Source organism: Anguilla rostrata, chromosome 15, assembly GCF_018555375.3.
Source record: "Anguilla rostrata isolate EN2019 chromosome 15, ASM1855537v3, whole genome shotgun sequence".
In the NCBI taxonomy this organism is placed as follows: Eukaryota; Metazoa; Chordata; class Actinopteri; order Anguilliformes; family Anguillidae; genus Anguilla; species Anguilla rostrata.
This window is the reverse complement of record NC_057947.1, coordinates 12231628-12250321: the sequence shown is the minus strand read 5'-3', so window position 1 is coordinate 12250321 and position 18694 is coordinate 12231628. Positions and strand designations below refer to the sequence as shown.

The following is an 18694-nucleotide window of genomic DNA, read 5'->3' as shown; positions in this document are numbered from 1 at the left end:
GGGGCAACAGCGGCTTTGTGGAAGCTTTCAGATTTGGCTCGGGAATACCCATCAACGGTTACCAGGACACACCGAACAATAGATTTCTCTGTGCGGCCCAAACATTAAACCAAAAGGAAGCACAGCTCCCCACCACTGCTGAATCTTAAAATATCCCAAATGAGTCTCACGTCTGCCGGGAAAGATATTCAATATTTTTTCTGCCCTTTTGGGGTCCAGCTGGGGTGCAGTGTCTTCAGGGCTCTGTGGGTCCTCCTAGGGAGTCTGTTCTAAGAAAGTGCACAGGGGAGACTGCTATCCCACAATTCAGCAGAGCACAGTGACAATCACCTTCAAAGACAGACAGACAGACAGACAGACAGAGAGGGTGTGTGCGTAGAATGAGGTGATGCCAATGCAGTGTGTAGTGATGATTCTGTACATGGTCCAGAATGGAGTTTCTCTCTGTGTGACTCCCGTGTGGTGACTGCCCACAGGCATCGCTGGCTCATATCAGGCGAGAGGCGTCTGGGGCTCGGGAAGCTCCTGGAGAAGCAGAGTCCAGCTGATTTATCTGTCAGTCCACTGTTCATTCCCACATCTTCCCTCTGTCTGCATTTACTCTGGCTTAACTGACTGAACCGAACACTGCTGTAGCCAGAACAGCAGAACAGACTGACACTGAGGGACACTGCGCTTCATTACTGAGCTGCGGGACAGACTGACGCTGTGTGCGGGACAGACTGACGCAGTGTGTGGGACAGACTGACGCTGTGTGTCGTTACTGAGCTGTGGGACAGATGGATGCTCTGCGTGCTCACTGAGGGGAGGGAGTTTTATGTTCACACCTCATTTACATACCGGTGGAGTGACTCCACTCTCTAGGAATTCACCCTGGAATTCTGAGGCAGGAAGGAGAAGCCATCCGTAGGATTAGCATAATTTTCCGCTCCTGGTTTTTTATCCCGACGGGCAGAGTGATTAATAAACATTATAACATTTGCATAGAACATCAGTGTTATGGGAAAACGGGAGACCAGGAAGCAGGCTGAGCAGACTGGGAAGGCCATAGAGGGAACTTGGACACGCGCATGCACACACACACACACACACACATACGGAGGGAGTGCTGCTTAAAAATAGACCCAGAATGTTCCGTTGTGCATACTTGAATTCTACTCAATACTCATTCACGCATGCTCAAAATAATTAGTATGGTATATGAGAGCACAAGTATGCACGAGTTGTGTTACATTTGAAACACGCCATCACCAAGTCTTTACTGGCATCAGAATATCTTTGACACAACTTGAAAAGTTGGCCAACTTCTTGATTAGCTGCTGGTATCAATATACATAAGTGTGTATTAACAGAATCTTTCCAGCTGCCAGGTGTAATGTCTGTTCAAATTGGCTACCTAATTACAGTATACTGTATTAATTCTTGCCTACATCATAGGAACACAGCCCATGTTAAGTAGGCTATGTTTTTCACTATGTCTATTTGGAAATGTATTTTCGGTAAAATCACTTACCAATACAATTTCAATGCAGTGTTTTAGTTGGACTTTTCTGTTTGTCCCAAACCAAATGTTGCTCTTCTCCAACTGTTCCTTATTTAGAACATGCTAATTGGACAGAACTGTTGACATTTCTGAAGAGCTCAGTGGTCTTTGATGAAAGAGAGTGATACAGACCCTCAGAGCTCTCTGTTTTCTGATCCACTTGGGTTCCAGTGTTCACTTGATATTCCCATACTGTGAGCACAGTTCTATTTTCCTGTGTTAGTCTCACTTACAGGAGAACACAGTTCTGTGCGCCTGTGTTTGCCTCACTTACATGATAACATAGTTCTGTGCGCCTGTGTTTGCCTCACTTACATGATAACACAGTTCTTTGCGCCTGTGTTTGCCTCACTTACAGGAGAACACAGTTCTATTTGCCTGTATTAGCCTCACTTGCAGGAGAACACAGTTCTATTTTCCTGTGTTAGCCTCACTTACAGGAGAACACAGTTCTGTGTGCCTGTGTTAGCCTCACTTACTGGAGAACACAGTTCTATTTGCCTGTGTTAGCCTCACTTGCAGGAGAACACAGTTCTATTTGCCTGTGTTAGCCTCACTTGCAGTCCTGTCCTCCCAGGGCTCATCCAGCCCAGGCACAGTAGAGTCACTCAGGCTGGTTACAGCCTGGAGCAGGGCAGCACCGGCTATTTGGCCCTCGCCATAATTGGGGTGGAGTTTCAAAGGGAAGTGTTCATTTGGCAGCGTTCCCATGTCACATTGTGAAAGAGCGCCTCCTCTGGTTAGTGAGCTGTGAAATGCTAACACTGAGCCTGTGGTCTGTACATTACATCACATAAGCATCTCTTTAGCAGACTCTCTTACCCAGAGTGACTTACAGTGCAGGAGAACATAAGTGCATCCAGCTGATGTACGTGAGTAATAATGGCAGACCTGGCTGGCAGCATTCTCAGACCGGGGAGTACAGCACTGTGTAGGCATGTCTGTACCTCACTGATCTCCTGCTCAGCTTCCACGTGTTGCAGCTCGTCTTATTGTTTACTATGAAATGATGAGTTATGCTTTATTGTCTCGAATCTGATTTCTCTCCCTTCAAATCCTCTTACTGCTGCATCTCTGTTGAGGGATTGGATTAGGGCTTTTGTTTGAATGGTGCTGATGTCGTTGATCGCTGTGACACTTTAAGAGCAGGGCTACCCCGCCGGGTCTGTAACCTGTTGTCTGTCCCCCCTCCCTCCCCAGGTTGATGTTGTCTTGTGGGGGGCCCGCAGGGTTGCTTTCAAGATAGACCCCCAACAGCAGGCAGCCTCCGCCAATCTCCTGAGCGAGTCCCGCCTCCTGCCGGATAAGACCGCCCACAAGCTCCCCCTGCGTCTGCCCGACGCCAAGCCCAGCAACCTGCAGGCCCTCAGCCAATCGCTGGGGCAGGACAGCGTCGCCATGGACACGGAGTCCACCTACTCTGGGTACTCTTACTACTCCGGCCGCTCCAGGGGTTCTCACCGACATGGGTAAGGAGTCTCTCCTCTCTACCTCTCTATCTCTCTATCGCTCTCTCTCTCTCTGTCTCTCTCTCTCTCTCTGTCTCTCTCTCTCTCTCTCTCTCTGTCTGTCTTTCTCTCTCTCTCCCTCTCTTTCTCTTTCTCTTTCTCTCTCTCTCTCTCTCTCTCTCTCTCCTCTCGCTCTCACTCTCTCTCTCTTCTCTCTCTCTCGTCTCTCTATCTCTCTATCTCTCTATCTCTCTCTCTCTCTCTCTCTCTGTCTCTCTGTCTCTCTGTCAAATTCAAATTCAAATTCCAATGCTTTATTGGCATGACATATTTAAAAATACATATTGCCAAAGCGTAGTGACAACAGCAATCAACTAAGTAAGAATATATAATCAAAATGAAAAAGAAGACAAGCAGCATCAATGATAACAGCACAAATGATAGGAACATAATACTTATCTATTAACTGAATTAAACTAATTATATTATATACATGCACACATACACACACATACATATATATATATATATATACATACATATACACATATACATATATATATACACATAAATGTACATATATGTATACGCACATACATACACACACACACACACATATACATACGCACACATATACATACAAACACATATGTATATATACACCCACACATACATATGTTTGCCGGATGCTCACCCACTGTCCCTCAGGCTGTGACAGGCAAAAACGTATCTAGCTGCGAGTGAGGCTGTCGCTCCTTCTCCTAATAGAACTCGCAGCTTTTCGTCGTTTGTTAGGGAGGGAAATTTGTTTAGGGATGTTGAATTTAGGATCTTATTAAAATATGTTTCCCTTATCTGCGAATATTTTTCACAATATAACAGGAAGTGCATCTCTGTCTCTACCTCTCCTGTCTTGCAGTGACCACATATACGTTCTTCTTTGGGTAGCCATGTTTTTTTGTGCCTTCCTTTTTCAATTGCTAAGGTGTGGTCACTGAGCCTGTACTTGGTCAGGATTTGTCTCTGCTTTGTATCTCTGACAGAGAAGAGATACTCTGCCAAATTGTATTCTCTGTTTAGGGCCAAGTAGCAATTAAGTTTATTTTGTGTTTTGGTTTCATTATTCCAGTGTTCCAGATAGGCATCTTTTGTTTGTTTAATTATTTGGTTTACTCTAATTTCTGGTCTTAAAGCAGCGCTGGTCTGAGTTTGGTCAGTGTTTGGTTTTAGTTGGTTAGTCAGTCTCATGACCAGCTGACTGAGAGGACTCTTTTTGGGTTTCAGTTCTTGGGTTTTCAGTGCTTGAAATTGCATTGTGTCTTGGGGACTTGATTTGAGGTGCATCCAAAATTTAAGTGCTCTTTTTTTAATGTTAATTATCAATGGGTATCTGCCTAATTCTGCCCTGCATGCGTTGGTGGGAGTTTTCCTTTGGATGTTTAGTATTGTTCTGCAAAATTCTGCATGCAAGGCCTCTATAGGATGCTTGTCCCACCTAGTGTAGTTGTGATAACTGAGTGGACCCCATACTTCACTTCCATATAAGGCAATTGGTTGGATTACACTGTCAAAGATTTTAAGCCAGATTCTAATTGGTATGTCTATTTTGTGAAATTTTCTTCTAATTGCATGAAAGGCTCTGCAGGCTTTTCTTTTAGTGTATTCACTGCCAGACCAAAGTTTCCTGAGGCACTTATTTTGAGCCCCAGGTAATCATAGAACAGGGAGTGCTCTAGTGCGGTGTTTCCTAGAGTGAACACATGTCTGGTTTCCTGAGATCTGGGTTTCTTTTGGAATATCATTATTTTAGATTTTTTTAAGTTTACTGTCAGTGCCCAGTTCTGAGAGTATTGCACCAGTAAATCCAAATGTTGCTGTAGCCCTTGTTCTGTGGGTGACAGCAACACCAGGTCATCCGCATAGAGTAGGAATTTAACTTCCTTGTTGTTTAGGGTTAAGCCAGGGGTAGCAGATTGTTCCAACAGCACCGCTAACTCATTAATATAGATATTAAAGAGCGTTGGTGACAAGCTGCATCCCTGGAAAACACCTCGTCCTTGAGTGAAGAAATCTGTTCTTTTATTCCCAATTTTTACTCCACATTTGTTATTGACATAAATAGATTTTATGATGTCATAAACTTTACCCCCTACACCACTTTGGAGAATTTTATAATATAGTCCTTCTTGCCAAATAGAATCAAAAGCCTTTTTAAAATCTATAAAGCATGCAAAAATTTTACCTTTGCTTTTTTGGTGTACATGTTGATTAATTAGGGTGTGTAGGGTGTAAACATGATCAGTTGTGCGATGTTTTGGTAGAAAGCCAATCTGTCCTTTGCTCAAGACATTGTGTTTCATAAGGAAGGCTAGCATTCTGGCATTGATAATGCTGCAGAAAATCTTCCCCAGATTGCTGCTCACACAGATGCCTCGGTAGTTATTAGGGTCAAATTTGTCTCCACTCTTGTAAATTGGGGAACTTGTAAAACTGTCTCTCTCTCTCTCTTTCTCTCTGTCTGTCTTTCTCTCTCTCTCCCTCTCTTTCTCTTTCTCTCTCTCTCTCTCTCTCTCTCCCTCTCGCTCTCCCTCTCTCTCTGTCTCTCTGTGTCTTTCTCTCTGTCTCTCCCTACTGCTTACATTGGTAAGGAGGCACTCTCTCGTTCTCTCTCTCTCTCTGAATAATTTGTCTGTCATTAGTGAAATTGTGGGAACAGGCATGTTGGGGGAAGGAGAGGGGACAGGTGTTGATGTCTCCATGGCGACCGGCTCTGTGTGCCCTCAGTTGGACAGAGCTGCAGGAGCGTGTGCACAGTCATGCACATGTACAGCACACACTTCCTCATGCAGTGCACATAACTCCTACCCTTCCCCATAGTCCTGCAGGACCCAGGTGTACAGGCCCGCATTCTGGCCCGTATTCCGGCCTGTATTGGTCACCCTGCCCCCCTGGTCCTGCCCCCCCTCGCTGCTGTGACGGGGCGTGGCTGTGCGGCTCTTCTCTCTGGTGTCTGTCACACAGTACTCACCCCAGCGCGGATGCCCTTCTCCCAGACTCTGTCAGACTCTGTCATACAGCAGCGCTCTGCCCCGCCCCTGTGCTGCTGCCGTGTCAGCAGGCCGTGTGGATGGATGGGGGCCCAGGGGGGACAGAGGGGCCGGGTCTGCTTTCCGGGCTCTGATTGCTCTCGCATTCCCCGCGAAAAGAATTCGCCCCCCAGCGCCCGAGGCTCTCGGCGCGGACAGCACTGCTTCCACCGTGCCTGGCGGGGCGGAGTCACGGCACCGTGCCGCTCCTGCCGCCGGACCCCGCCCAAACCCCGCCCGTGCACGCGCAGCGTAGCGTTGGGCGTGAGCGTGGGGCTGAGGGCTGGCTGTAGGGCTGCTGCTCTGAGCTGTCTCTCCTCACTGCAGTGTTATCAGAGAGCGCAGCTCAGAGGGTTAAACCTGCACACAATGAGGGGTGTTAGCGCTGTTCACACCCTGCCCCGGCTTCCTCTCTCTCACCCGCTGTCAACACAGCTGATGCTGCGCTGCGATAGGCCCGCAGCCGGAGAGAGCTGCGTCGTGATTGGCCCAGAGTAGAGGAGAGCTGTGCTGTGATTGGCCCAGAGCCCAGGAGAGCTGCACATTGATAGATGTGTTTTGTTCTTATCAGTCTGCATACCAGAAGTGACCCACTGCCTCTGATTGTTTGTGGAGTTTCCTGTCCTGGTTTCAGGCTGCTCGGCCTGTCCAGGCTTCTCCGGAATTCACACTGCCCAGAATATCTTTTTTTAATAGACATTTTAAGCTCGTTTCTCCTTTTCCTGCCCATTTAGAATACCTAATCACTACAACTGTGTCGGTTATGTTTGGGGCCCTGTGGGTCTGTTGGCTAAAGTACAGAACATGTAACCCCAGTGTTGAGTCAAAACCCAGTGGTTTTGAAACCCTGAAACGCCTGAAATGTCAAAACATTTTTCATTTATCAAACGGGACACTATTCTGATTGATGACTGTTTGCTAAATCACTGCTGGATGTATGTGTTCAGGAGGCCATTGTAAAGGAGTGGGGGAGGGGGATTGGGCACTTGGCCATCCCTGGCTGTGCACTTGGAGAAATGCCCAGATAGACACTTTAGACATTTCCTGCTGATACTAAACTTGTAAACGGACATTTGTTCTCTTGTACATACACAAAGCTGAGCTTTGCGGTCTGCCAGCAAATAAGTATAGATATATAAGTGGTGTTCTGATCAACATATTAATTAGTCTGATTGATCAGCAAATAAATTTTGACATCATAAAAACATGAAGCATTTGGCGTTATCTGGGGGAGAAGGAAGTTTAACTTGGCTGAAAATGGGTCTTTCCTCAAGACAAGGATTTCAAGCACAATTTGATATCAACCAAGCAATGGTATACTGACAAAATTACTGTTTTGCAAGTGCATTCTCAGTCTCTCGACATTGAAAAAGAGTGATTTGGGGTTGTGCACAAGCGCAGACCAAAGGGTCTTTAACGATTCTGTAGGGATGAATGGTAAAAGTCCCCCTGCCCCAATATGATCACGGATCTGATAATACACTAGAAGATAACTAGTTTTATCCTTGAAAAGGAAGGGTGCACAAAGTACTGAAAACGGGCACCATTTTGACACCTTTCTTTTTTAGGAAAGAAAACTTTTTCTCAGAACAGTGTATTAGTGTAGAAGGTTTACCCTGTCTTTACACATACGATATGGCTTATTATCTGTGCTGTTTATTTTTGGTAATTTTGAGGGCATTTTGTGTGTCTTTTGGTTTGTGTGGGAGGTAAATGCTTCCACCACCCTGTGCTGTTTAGCAGTGGCAGTGTCTGTCAGAGCCTCATCCCCTGGGGATATTCACACGCTCATCCCATCTCATAGAAGTCAGCCGTCATTCATAAAACATACAGGTTTGCTTTGGAATACTAAATAAGTATTTCCAGAATCCACTGAGCACCGGAACTCTCCAGCATTCCCTGACCACCGGACTAAGCGAGAACAGGAATGGTGTCATTCATAATTTAAAGCTCACTGAAATAGTTCCTCCATGTCGTGCAGGTTTGCTGTGATGTGCAGGTACAGGTAACACTCATGTGGTTGACAGTGTTGATGAGAAGTACCCCCCCAACACATTATAGAGCTCTGCATTGGTCTTTGTTGAGTTTTATTATTATTATTATTATTATTATTATTATTATTTTAGGGGTGGCATGGTGGTGCAGTGGGTAGCACTATTGCCTCACAGCAAGAAGGTCATGGGTTCGAATCTCGGCTTAAGGCCTTTCTGTGTGGAGTTTGCATGTTCCCCCCATGTCCGCGTGGGTTTGCTCCGGGTACTCCGGTTTCCTCCCATAATCCAAAGACATGCAGGTAGGTTAATTGGAGACTAAATTTCCCATAGGTATGAGTGTGTGAGTGAACAGTGTGCCCTGTGATAGATTAGCAGCCTGTCCAGGGTGCATTCCTGCTTCTCACCCAATGCACGCTGGGATAGGCTCCAGCACCCCCCGCGACCCTGCTCAGGATAAGCGGGTATAGATAATGGATGGATGGATGGATTATTATTTTATCAGTGTGTCCAGTCTCAGAATTGGCTTTGATTCCAACAGGCCTGCGTCAGGTTTTCAGATGCCCGGCGTGATGCTAGGCTTCCGCACGGCTAAGCTAAGCACACTTCCCACTGCTGTTCCCCTTCAGCCAATCGGGCTGCAGCATGCTGCTCCAGTTTCCGTGGGCTACAGCTGACACGATGTTGTCGTGGCGTCAGGCTTAATTGTGAGTTTTCTCAGTTCTGGAGAGATTCTGTGTCCTGGGAAATAAAGGTTATGGGCAGGTCAGGGAGGAGAGATTGTGTTTGAATGCCCAGCTGTCACAGCTACTGATCACATGACCTCCCCTCCCCCCTTCCCGGCAGAACTTTACATGCTGCCATATGGGAGGGAATGTCAAATCGGTGCCTCTTGTTCCATGGTCTGTGATGTCTGGCTATGATTTGGGGACCCTCTGTGGTGTAAAGAGATTGAATTGTTGCAGGCCTTCAAACTTAAAAACATTCTGAATTTTTCATGACTTTTTTTATTCGTTAAAAAAATTTTTTCTCATGTTTAGCATGGATTGAGAACTGGTTATCTTTTATTAGTCAAACAACATTTCTGTATGAACAGAGTTGATCAACAGCAGCAAGTTTATAGAATACTGTCCTACACCTTTCATACTGTTGTGTGATCTGAACTCTATTTGACAGGGAAAAAAGGCCAAAGCCGCACACTGATTAAAACTTATTGATGTTTTCACTTGATTAATGCTATTAATACAAATATGACCTTTCGCTCAGACACATTGTCCAGTGAGAGACAGGAATTTTTGAATGTTCTTCATTCTTATTGACTAGGCACCCTATCACTGTTCCTCATGATTGGAGATCAGGATCTGCCCAGCAGCCTAAGCTAGTTCCTGACAGAAAAACAACCGACTGGCCTCTTTCTCTTCTCAGCAGTGGGGTGTTTGTACAGTGGTGCCCGTACGGTTAAATTCCTGCTCTTTTATGTAAGTTAATCCCACCCACCAGCCATTAAAGCTGTATCAACACTATGAATGTGTTGTTGCAAATCTGTCTACATGCATGAAAGGGGTGAATTGAAGTAGGAAGGAGGTTTAAACTGAGGTGGCATTAATTAATGGCGCTGCAATGCCTCCGCAGTCTTTCAGAAGATGTGGAAGCCGTTCCATAGCCTGGGGAAACCAAAGAACACAGAATTCCCACCGAACAAAAATCCGATTTGTCACCGTCTCGAAATGGCTTTCTAGGGTTTAGAAAGGCGTATAATGTAGGGAAGACTGCAGTGTGACTGTAGAAAAAAATGGAGTAAATCTCATTTTAATAGAACGTGATATGATTAGTTTTATGAAATAATGTATTTCCTGCCCAAGGAATTCCCTGGAAGGAACAGGCTTTTCGTGCGCTGAACATTAGCGTCAGTTAGTTAATGAAGCGGGAGGAACCCTTTTCAGTTGCTTCCCTCCTGGAGATATGCAGGTATGCAAATGAGCCAGTTCCTCTGCAGCCGCTCCTGTCTCTGAGACACAGAGCTCTGTGTGACTCCTGCTCTCACAGGCTGGGCTTTGGCTCTGACTGCGGTCCCGTTGGCTGGAATCCCTGACCTTTAGGGCTGGCGCTGGTGAGACAGTGAGGCTGGCGGTGAACAGACAGGAGAGTCCCTCATGAAGCCCCTGCTGGCCCACACTCAGGGTCTGCTCTCCCCAGTGGGAGGTCATGCCCTGGGTCACATGATTCAGGCTGGGTGGTGGTGGTGGTCGGGAGGGGGGTGGGCTGTGGTGTGAAATGTAAATTGAGGGGTGGTCCCTCATGATTTCACACAACACAGGCTTCCAGTCTGGCACCTTGGACACATGGGGGGAAGCGAAACATGAATAAAATGTTTCTGCACACCACTTCACTGGCCAGGGTGGTCTGGACAGGGATTTGGAGTGCTTCTGTTTGACTGTAATGCTGGGTTAGTATTAATGTTTCCTGCTCCTGGGCATAAAATCTCATTTCAGTCTCTTGCTAAGCGGTCGAGTCCCACCAGTTTTGCACTTAATGTCTGCAGTCTTGTTGTCACCTCTGCTCCGGTGCTGTAGTTACCCTGGATATTTACGCAAGGTGATCTCTGCCACGATTGCACTGTTAACCAGCAAAATGCAAAGCTATGCAGTCAGATCCTTGGCTGCCATGTGTTTTAATGAGACGAGTGTGGTCTGACGGTACAAAGTATAAACTCCGTGGGACATATACTACAGCCACAGGGCGGTAGAGGCAGTTTGATGTGGGCTGGGGTAAACTTTGTGTTAAACTCTGGGGTCAAACTCTAGGGTTAATCTGGGGTAAACTTTGTGTTAAACTCTGGGGTCAAACTCTGGGGTAAATCTGGGGTAAACTTTGTGTTAAACTCTGGGGTTAAACTCTAGGGTAAATCTGGGGTAAACTTTGTGTTAAACTCTGGGGTTAAACTCTAGGGTAAATCTGGGGTAAACTTTGTGTTAAACTCTAGGGTTAAACTCTAGGGTAAATCTGGGGTAAACTTTGTGTTAAACTCTGGGGTCAAACTCTAGGGTAAATCTGGGGTAAACTTTGTGTTAAACTCTGGGGTCAAACTCTAGGGTAAATCTGGGGTAAACTTTGTGTTAAACTCTGGGGTCAAACTCTAGGGTAAATCTGGAGTAAACGCTGGGGTCCCAGCCTCACCCTGACTCCAGCCCCCCCTCACCCCGCCCCTCACCCCCGTGTGTTTCAGGGAGCGTAGCCGGGACCGGCACAAGTCGCGCAGCAAGGACAGCAGCCGATCGGAGAAATCTGTCACCATCAACGCCCCGCCCGCCGAGCCGCTGCTGGGGGACCCCGCCTCCCGCGGGGAGGAGGTGCAGGTACGTACAGCACCGCTGAACGCAACCGCGCATACACAACCGCGCATACGCAACCGCCACATCCGCACATGCACACGGCTGCGTCTGCTCTGCGCATATCAGAGCTCCTGTTTCCATCTGCGGGTGACATAAGGAGAGTGGGTTTTAAAAGGTCAGAGGTCACTACACTTTTCCAAACACCCCCTGTGTTTACCCACGCAAGCGGCTTACAGTCAGCTTGGCCGTGCACACTGATGTGCAGGAAATGCACTGGACTACATGCAGGAAACGCACAAAATTAATTTTCTGCACAGTGGCTCTGCAGTATTAGTGATGGAAATGCCCATGTGACAAATGAGAGGTTGACGTAGAGACCGAGTGAACCAGCTGTTGGACATTCTCCAGAGCGTGTCGGTGCTTTTTCAAGCTGTGACTCTGGGAATGTGTGGTCTATTACTCTGACAACATCATGTGAGGAACCTGTGTGTGTGTTTGTGTGTGTGTGCGCGTGTACATTCGTTTGTGTGTGTGTGCGTGCGTGCGTGCGTGCGTGTGTGTATGTGTATGCACGTGTGTGTTTGTGTGCATGCGTGTGTGTGTGTGTGTGTGTGTGCGTGCGTGCGTGTATGTGTGTGTGTGTGTGTGTGTATGCGCGCGCGTGTGTGTGTGTGTATGTCTGTTTGAGTGTGTGAGTGTGCGTGTGTGTGCATGCGTGTGTGTGTGTGTGTGTATGTGTATGCGCGCGTGTGTGTGTGTGTGTGAGTGTGTGTGTGTGCGCGTGCGTGCATGCATGTGTGTGTGTGTGTGTGTGCATGTGTGTGAATGCATACCTGTGCTTTAGGTATTTTCTCTGAATTTTTCAGCTCCCTGTATGTGTACCCAGCCTCTGGCTATGAGAGTGCACAGACTTTCAATTCATGGATGCTCATTTGGTGTTTTTATCTCTCCTGTGAAATGTATAATTATGTGTGGAAACTAATGTGGTCTGTAATCTAGGTAATTCGATGCTTTTTTAAGGCACACACAGATTGGGGTTGTTCCTTGAGGAATGCAGGCTCATTAATAGGGCACACCATGAAGTGGCACGTCGTGGAAAGACGATATTCGTAATCCCGGTGTTAAACGCGATCCCCCTGAAATTAACACAAAACCCGCTGACAGAGGGGATTACTTAACAAAGCTGAAGGACAGCAGTCAGCACAGGCCCTTTTGACTGTAAAAACTCAGTAGGACCAGACAGCACACGCAGGCATCAGACAGGCTCAACAGGGACATCATTAACCTGCAGCAGAGCAGACTTCTGCTCACCAGAGCCCAGCTGCATGCTGTTAGGCAGACGAGAGGTGTTCTGCTGGGCGGAACTGTTTGTGTTCTGCCTGTTCCATTGTAGACCTGAGGTGTGTCTTGTTACAGACTGGCGGTATATATGTATATGAAAAAAGGAAAAACCTTGCGCAAAACATGTTTTTATGAAGTACTGGGTAGGATATAAATCAAAGTACTATTAGTGGAAAAGGCCAACTATTAGTGGCATTTCGTAAACCACACAAAAAGGCCTTATGGCATGTAGCTAAACCTTAGTTTCTGTCATTTCATAAACCTATTGCTTCATCATGTTTGCTCATTAAGGGAAATTTTAAATTAGGGCTGCATGGTACATCTAAGCACGGCTTTTAAAGCGTGATAAGAACAGTCGCCACCATGAGGCCTGTCAGTGGTCTTTCATCTCTTTCTCCTTTGATCATACCTGATGCGGTAGCAGGCATCCAAGTTTCAGAGGCCATGTGAAATGCTTTTGGGGGAAGGACGTCACTGATGTCAATCGGGCGTTGATTAGAGAGCCAATCAGCAGCAAGGTCATATAGCTTCTATGTGATCATGTGATGTGATGTGTTTTTTCACTCACAGTCGTGGACATAAAGCACGCGCAGTCTGTGCTCTGCAGTTCTGCCCGTCCTCTCGCTGCTCTGTCTCGGCTTGTGTGTGTTCTCTGATCTCTTCAGTAGCCTTCTCCTGTTCTGCGTTTATGCCATGTTCTCTCCCACCGGCTCCTCACGCTGCTGGTTCCTCTTGACGTGTGGCAGACCAGAGGTCCCGTGTACACGCTTCTGGGGAGGAGAGGGGACTGCATGGCACTGCCCCTATTGGGCCTGAGAGAGGCAGGCGTGGGGGTGGGGGCGTGGCTGGTGTAAAGGAGCTGGTATTGGTGAGGGTGAGGATGGGGGTGTGGCTGGTGTAAAGGAGATGATGTAGGTGCGGGTGGGGGTATGGCTGGTGTAGAGGGGCCATAATGGGGGACAGGGGACAGCTGGTGTAAAGGAGCCGACGTGGGGGTGGGGGGGTAGTGCCCCTTATTCCACCTTTATTTAAGATCTTTTTGTTTTCCTCAGCCTGTTCAGATTTCACAGGATTACGCACCGAGCAAACAAGGGTGTCAGAACAGGGAGGCCACACCCCTATCATGTGACAGGAGTGTTCTTACTGCGGCCCTGTGTGTGTGAGTGAGAAAGAGAGAGGAATAATAGCATGGAAGAGTAATGGTGCTGTTTTGGCGGTATTGTGTTAACGGTGCTCATTTGAAAGGAGGCTGCTTCAGTTGCAGTTACCTGGCTGTGCAGATGCCCTTCACATGGAGTGCGCTGTTTTTTCTGTGTCTAAACCTCGTTCAGAAGTGAGGCGTCTGCAGCCTCACGCGTGACGTGCTCCGCACCTCATTTACACTCCCCTGTAACACGTGACCTTCAGCGCAGCGGAGTCTGGCCCCATCCTGGCTGCGGTCCCAGTGAACGTCGTAATCGGCGTGTTTAACGTGTGGATATGCGTTCCGTTCACAGCACCGGGCGCTTAGCAGAGACACCCGAGCCCTTTGATTCAGCCCGTTCTGACAGCTCTCCACACACTGGGGGGGGGGGGGGGGCTGGAATGTGTGCCTCTGGCCAGAGAGCCTTGGCTCTGAACTGGAGAGGATGACATCACTCTGCAAACACAGGCCACCGAAATATCCACCGTATGTGTGCAGGGGGCATGAGTACATATTTACACACACCGCCTACCCTCTACAGTCCTCTAACCTTCGGAGATTATCATTTGCGCATAACACGGTCTCACAAAACAGTGCAAATTCTAGTTCATTCCTATCAAGTAGTGGTGAAATGGTTGAATGTTTGGTGTTTCAATATTGCTTGCTGATGCTGCATTGACTGGAATTGTGTACATCTGCTCATCAGAAGAATATGGACGATCTGAGTGGAGGCGATTGGAGTTAAATCCTTTAGTGTTTGTGGTTTCCTCGACTGCATGTGTGTGTGTGCAGCATACCTTTCAGTGACAGGCATCCTGTGCCCCATTGCTGTCTGTCCACAGCACTCCTGTGGAACGCCTGTGTAAATCCTCACCTCTGTGTGTGGGAATCTAGCACATACCCACCTGTATGGTAATCCAGCCACTTGTGAAGGGCCCAGGTATGAAGGGTGTTTAGTACAATATGTCATTATAATCCTTAAAAATGGCAACCATTCAATGAATATTCTGGGCTCAGGTATATCCATGCTCGGGTACATCGGGCAGAAATGGGCTCAGGTGCACCTGTGCTGGAGTATGTGGGATGGAAGTGGGCTTCGTGAGGGACAGCTGAATCTGAGGTATGAATCTGAATCTGTGATCACTGCTAAAGGAAGCAGGATTGCATTGTGGGATGTTGGTGAGCACTGAGCCAAGGACGGCAGCTTCCATGTGGCTCACAGCTTCTGTCTCACGCTTAGTGTGAGCACACAGGCCAGTAGCAGGTACCGTTGTTCGTGTTCATGTCTTGGTTTCGATTCAGCAGTGATGTTTTTCTAGTAGTTCTCGTAAATGTTTGGTGGAGTTGTGCCAGGGGTGGATACTGGTGGAACGTACCGCGTGAATGCCAGCCGCGCTGCAGTTTTCCCTCTCTCTCACGCATCTGAGGAGTTGCTCACCGAACTGAAGAACCTGCGCCATTGCTCTACTGCTTTAATGCAGTTCATATTCCGCTCCTCCTTTTTGTTTTTCCTTCCCTGCCTCTTTCAGTGCCTGCCTCCCCCGCCGCATTTCTCCGCAGGTGAAGTCTGTCGGCGGCACGCTGGTTTCAGACGGCTCGCGCTCGCGGTCATATCCGGGGCCGCGTCGCGCTGGTCTCGCCCCGCCGCGCGCAGTGCGTTCACACTTAGCGGGCCCTGCGCAGACAATCCGCTCGTCTGCGCAGGGAGGCTGCGGTTAATACCCGGTTAATCTGGGGGGACCCGAGCACTCACAGTAATTGAAAACGCTGGGCTGTAAGAGCCTTAATGAAGTGCCGGCGTGCTGAACGCTGGCCCGCAGCGAGGCTGAAGCTGCAGGCGGGCCCTCCTCGTCCGCGGCGGCTCTGCTTTCAGGGCCCGGGCTGACGTGTGGTCTGCAGAGGGCTGAGGCTGAGGAGAGCGGCTGTCTTCGTGTGGTCAGGCTGCGGGCGCTAGGCGCTCGTATTTGAGACGTGCGCCCTGGTTGTTGACGCTGTAGAAGTGCACTGTGGTCCAGCACAGGGCCCCTGTGAACCAGAAAATCCTGCAGGAGAATGTCCAGTCATCTGTCCATGAGCTGAAGCGTTATTGGGTTGTGCAGCAATAGAAAGATCCACAACACAAATGCAATCCACATCTGAATGACTGAAAAGAAACAAAATTCAAGCCTTGGAGTGGCCTAGTGAAACAGACTTGAACCCAATAGAGATGCTGTGGCAGGCCCTGAATTCTGTACTTCATGCTTGAAAACCTACCAATTTTTCAGAGTTAAAGCAGTTCTGCAAAGCATAGTGGGTGAGAAAATCCTCCACAGTGTTGTGAAAGATCGGTGATATGGGCATTTGATAACTTTTCATTAATTAAATGATATGATCATTTAAAAAATGTGTTTTGTTTTTACTCAGGTTCTCTTTGTCTAATATTACATTTTGTCTGAAGATCTGAAGCCATTCAGTGTGACAAATATAAAATAATGAAGAAAATATTTTTTCACGGCACATTATATTAATATAATATGAATTAATATTGTATTGGTTAAAGGAAATGAATTCATATTGAAATGAATAATACATTGACATTCCCTGAATTTTCATTATTGTTATGTTCAGCCTTTTTCCTCAGGGTATGACAGTGTGGTGGATGTTTACATGTTTATTTATAGTTTATGCATCCTCCCCCAGTAGGGTGGGAGTTGTTTTGTATGTTGGGAAGGAGGGTGAGTTTTTAAATGGTTTTTTCACATTGTTGGAAATGATATTTCTCACAGGTTATTTTATATTTTGAGCTGGATAATGGGAAATGTGCCCCTGCCTGGGTCTGGTGGCTGGCATGGCAGGAAATGCGTTATCCATTCCCCGAGCAACCAGGCTTCTGCCTTTCTCTCTGACAGGACTATGGTCATAGAGTCTGTACTCTGTTCAAATTTTTTTTTCTTTTGCCACATCCGTATGCAGTCTGGTGCTGAATGAATGCTTCTGCTTAGGGTCTGACCATTTTTATGCTATTTTAATCCATTTTTCCAGTTTTCAGTGTATTTGTTTTTCAAAATGGAGATCATTGGAATTGCTGGTTTGGGCATTGGTGTGTCTGTGGCCTGATTCAGAGGCTGACTTGTTTCTGTGTCATTGAGCCTCAGATCCATGTGGCCCAGGGGATCTCTGTGCTGGGAGGGCTGGTTACTCTGTAGCACTGTATTTAATGCATGCCAGTCTGCTTTAAGTGCCACCAGAGCTTAGTGGCTGTTTTTTTCTGTTTGATTATGCAGGGGGAAGAGTACCAGCTGTGCTCTGAAGGCATTATTTGGCATAGGCCTTTTTCTGTGAAGCTGCAAAATAATTTTAGAGAACTCCAACCAAAATATTCCTTTTCAAGCCTTTCTCCCAGTTCTTTGATTCAATTCCATGTAATAAAATGGCAGTTGGAATTGAGTGACTTTGAGCCGGGCCCTCACTGCAGGCCTGGTGTTTGGCTCGCTCCGCCCGGCCCGTGTTTTGAGTTACAGGAAGAGGACGGGGAATGTGGAATCTCACACGCACTTTAACATGTTATCCCGTCTGCCACTTTCTTTTCCTGCTCTCCTTCGTTCTGGGACGCGTCCAAGCGTGGACGCATTAAAAGCTTCATAAACACAGCCTAATTTGGCCATCTGTAAAATGCACTGTGGGTCGCTGTTAGTAGGGAGAGAGCCGGAGAATGGGCTTTTAATCTGCTTTGATTCAGAGTAAGTGGACTGCAGCACGCTGTGGGGATCATCCCAGGATACTCTCAGAGTTCTGAGGGAGGAATTCCTCTCGTATGAATCAGCTTTTCTCTTCTTCTCTTTTCTCTCTTGGCTTTTGTCACTCCATCAGCCTGGAGAGTCAGAGGCGTCTGGAGCCCTGCGTCGGATAACGTATCTACTTACCCTCCCCACACACTCACACTCACACACACACACACACACACACACACACACACACACACTCAAACATACACATTTGTGTGTTTACACATGCACACACACACACACACAGAGCTGCGCGCGCACACACACTCATGCGTGCAGTGCTCATGCTATGCCGTTGATGTGTTTCCTCGGGCTGTATGGGGACTCCTGGTCCTCAGGTTACAGCCTGTGGGGAAGATTCTCAGCCCGTCTAAAGGTCACAGGCCCCTTTACGGATGTTTCAGTGAAAGTGGCGTAAGGCTGCGGTTACCAGCGCTCTGTTAGGGCCCCGCTGACCTCGGGGGTCCGCCGCAGAGATTCACCCCACCTGCAGCGCTGCGGCTCTGCTGTCTGATGCTGATAGAGCTGCTACAGTCAGCGCTGCGGCTCTGCTGTCTGATGCTGATAGAGCTGCTACAGTCAGCGCTGCGGCTCTGCTGTCTGATGCTGATAGAGCTGCTACAGTCAGCGCTGCGGCTCTGCTGTCTGATGCTGATAGAGCTGCTACAGTCAGCGCTGCGGCTCTGCTGTCTGATGCTGATAGAGCTGCTACAGTCAGCGCTGCGGCTCTGCTGTCTGATGCTGTTAGAGCTGCTACAGTCAGCGCTGCGGCCGTGCAGCGTAAGAGCAGAAGGAAGAGCGCGCTGCAGTCTGGCTGTGTTTACGCTGTTTATGCTCTACCTGGCAGCCCTGATTTATGAGCGTGTCTGGTTGCATGCCAGTTTCGTTAGGCATGCTAATTGTGGAGGCTGTAAACAGAGAGGGGTTTGGATGGACTCGTCCTTTCATGTTTTATGTTAGGGTGATACTCATCAGTGACCCTCCCCAGGATCTGACCCCGTGACCC

The 18694-nt window shown here is 47.7% G+C and overlaps 1 protein-coding gene across 6 annotated transcripts in view; it reads left to right on the top strand.

The window, feature by feature from the left end:
* LOC135240560 (vang-like protein 1) overlaps positions 1-18694 on the top strand; it is a 40360-nt gene that overhangs the window by 10073 nt on the left and 11593 nt on the right. For all 6 annotated transcript variants that reach the window (XM_064310165.1, XM_064310168.1, XM_064310163.1 and 3 more), the window contains 2 exons: positions 2744-3012; positions 11295-11424. In XM_064310165.1, coding sequence (XP_064166235.1) covers positions 2942-3012; positions 11295-11424 — 201 coding nt within the window. In that variant the 5' untranslated portion in view covers positions 2744-2941. The remainder of the gene's footprint in view (positions 1-2743; positions 3013-11294; positions 11425-18694) is intronic.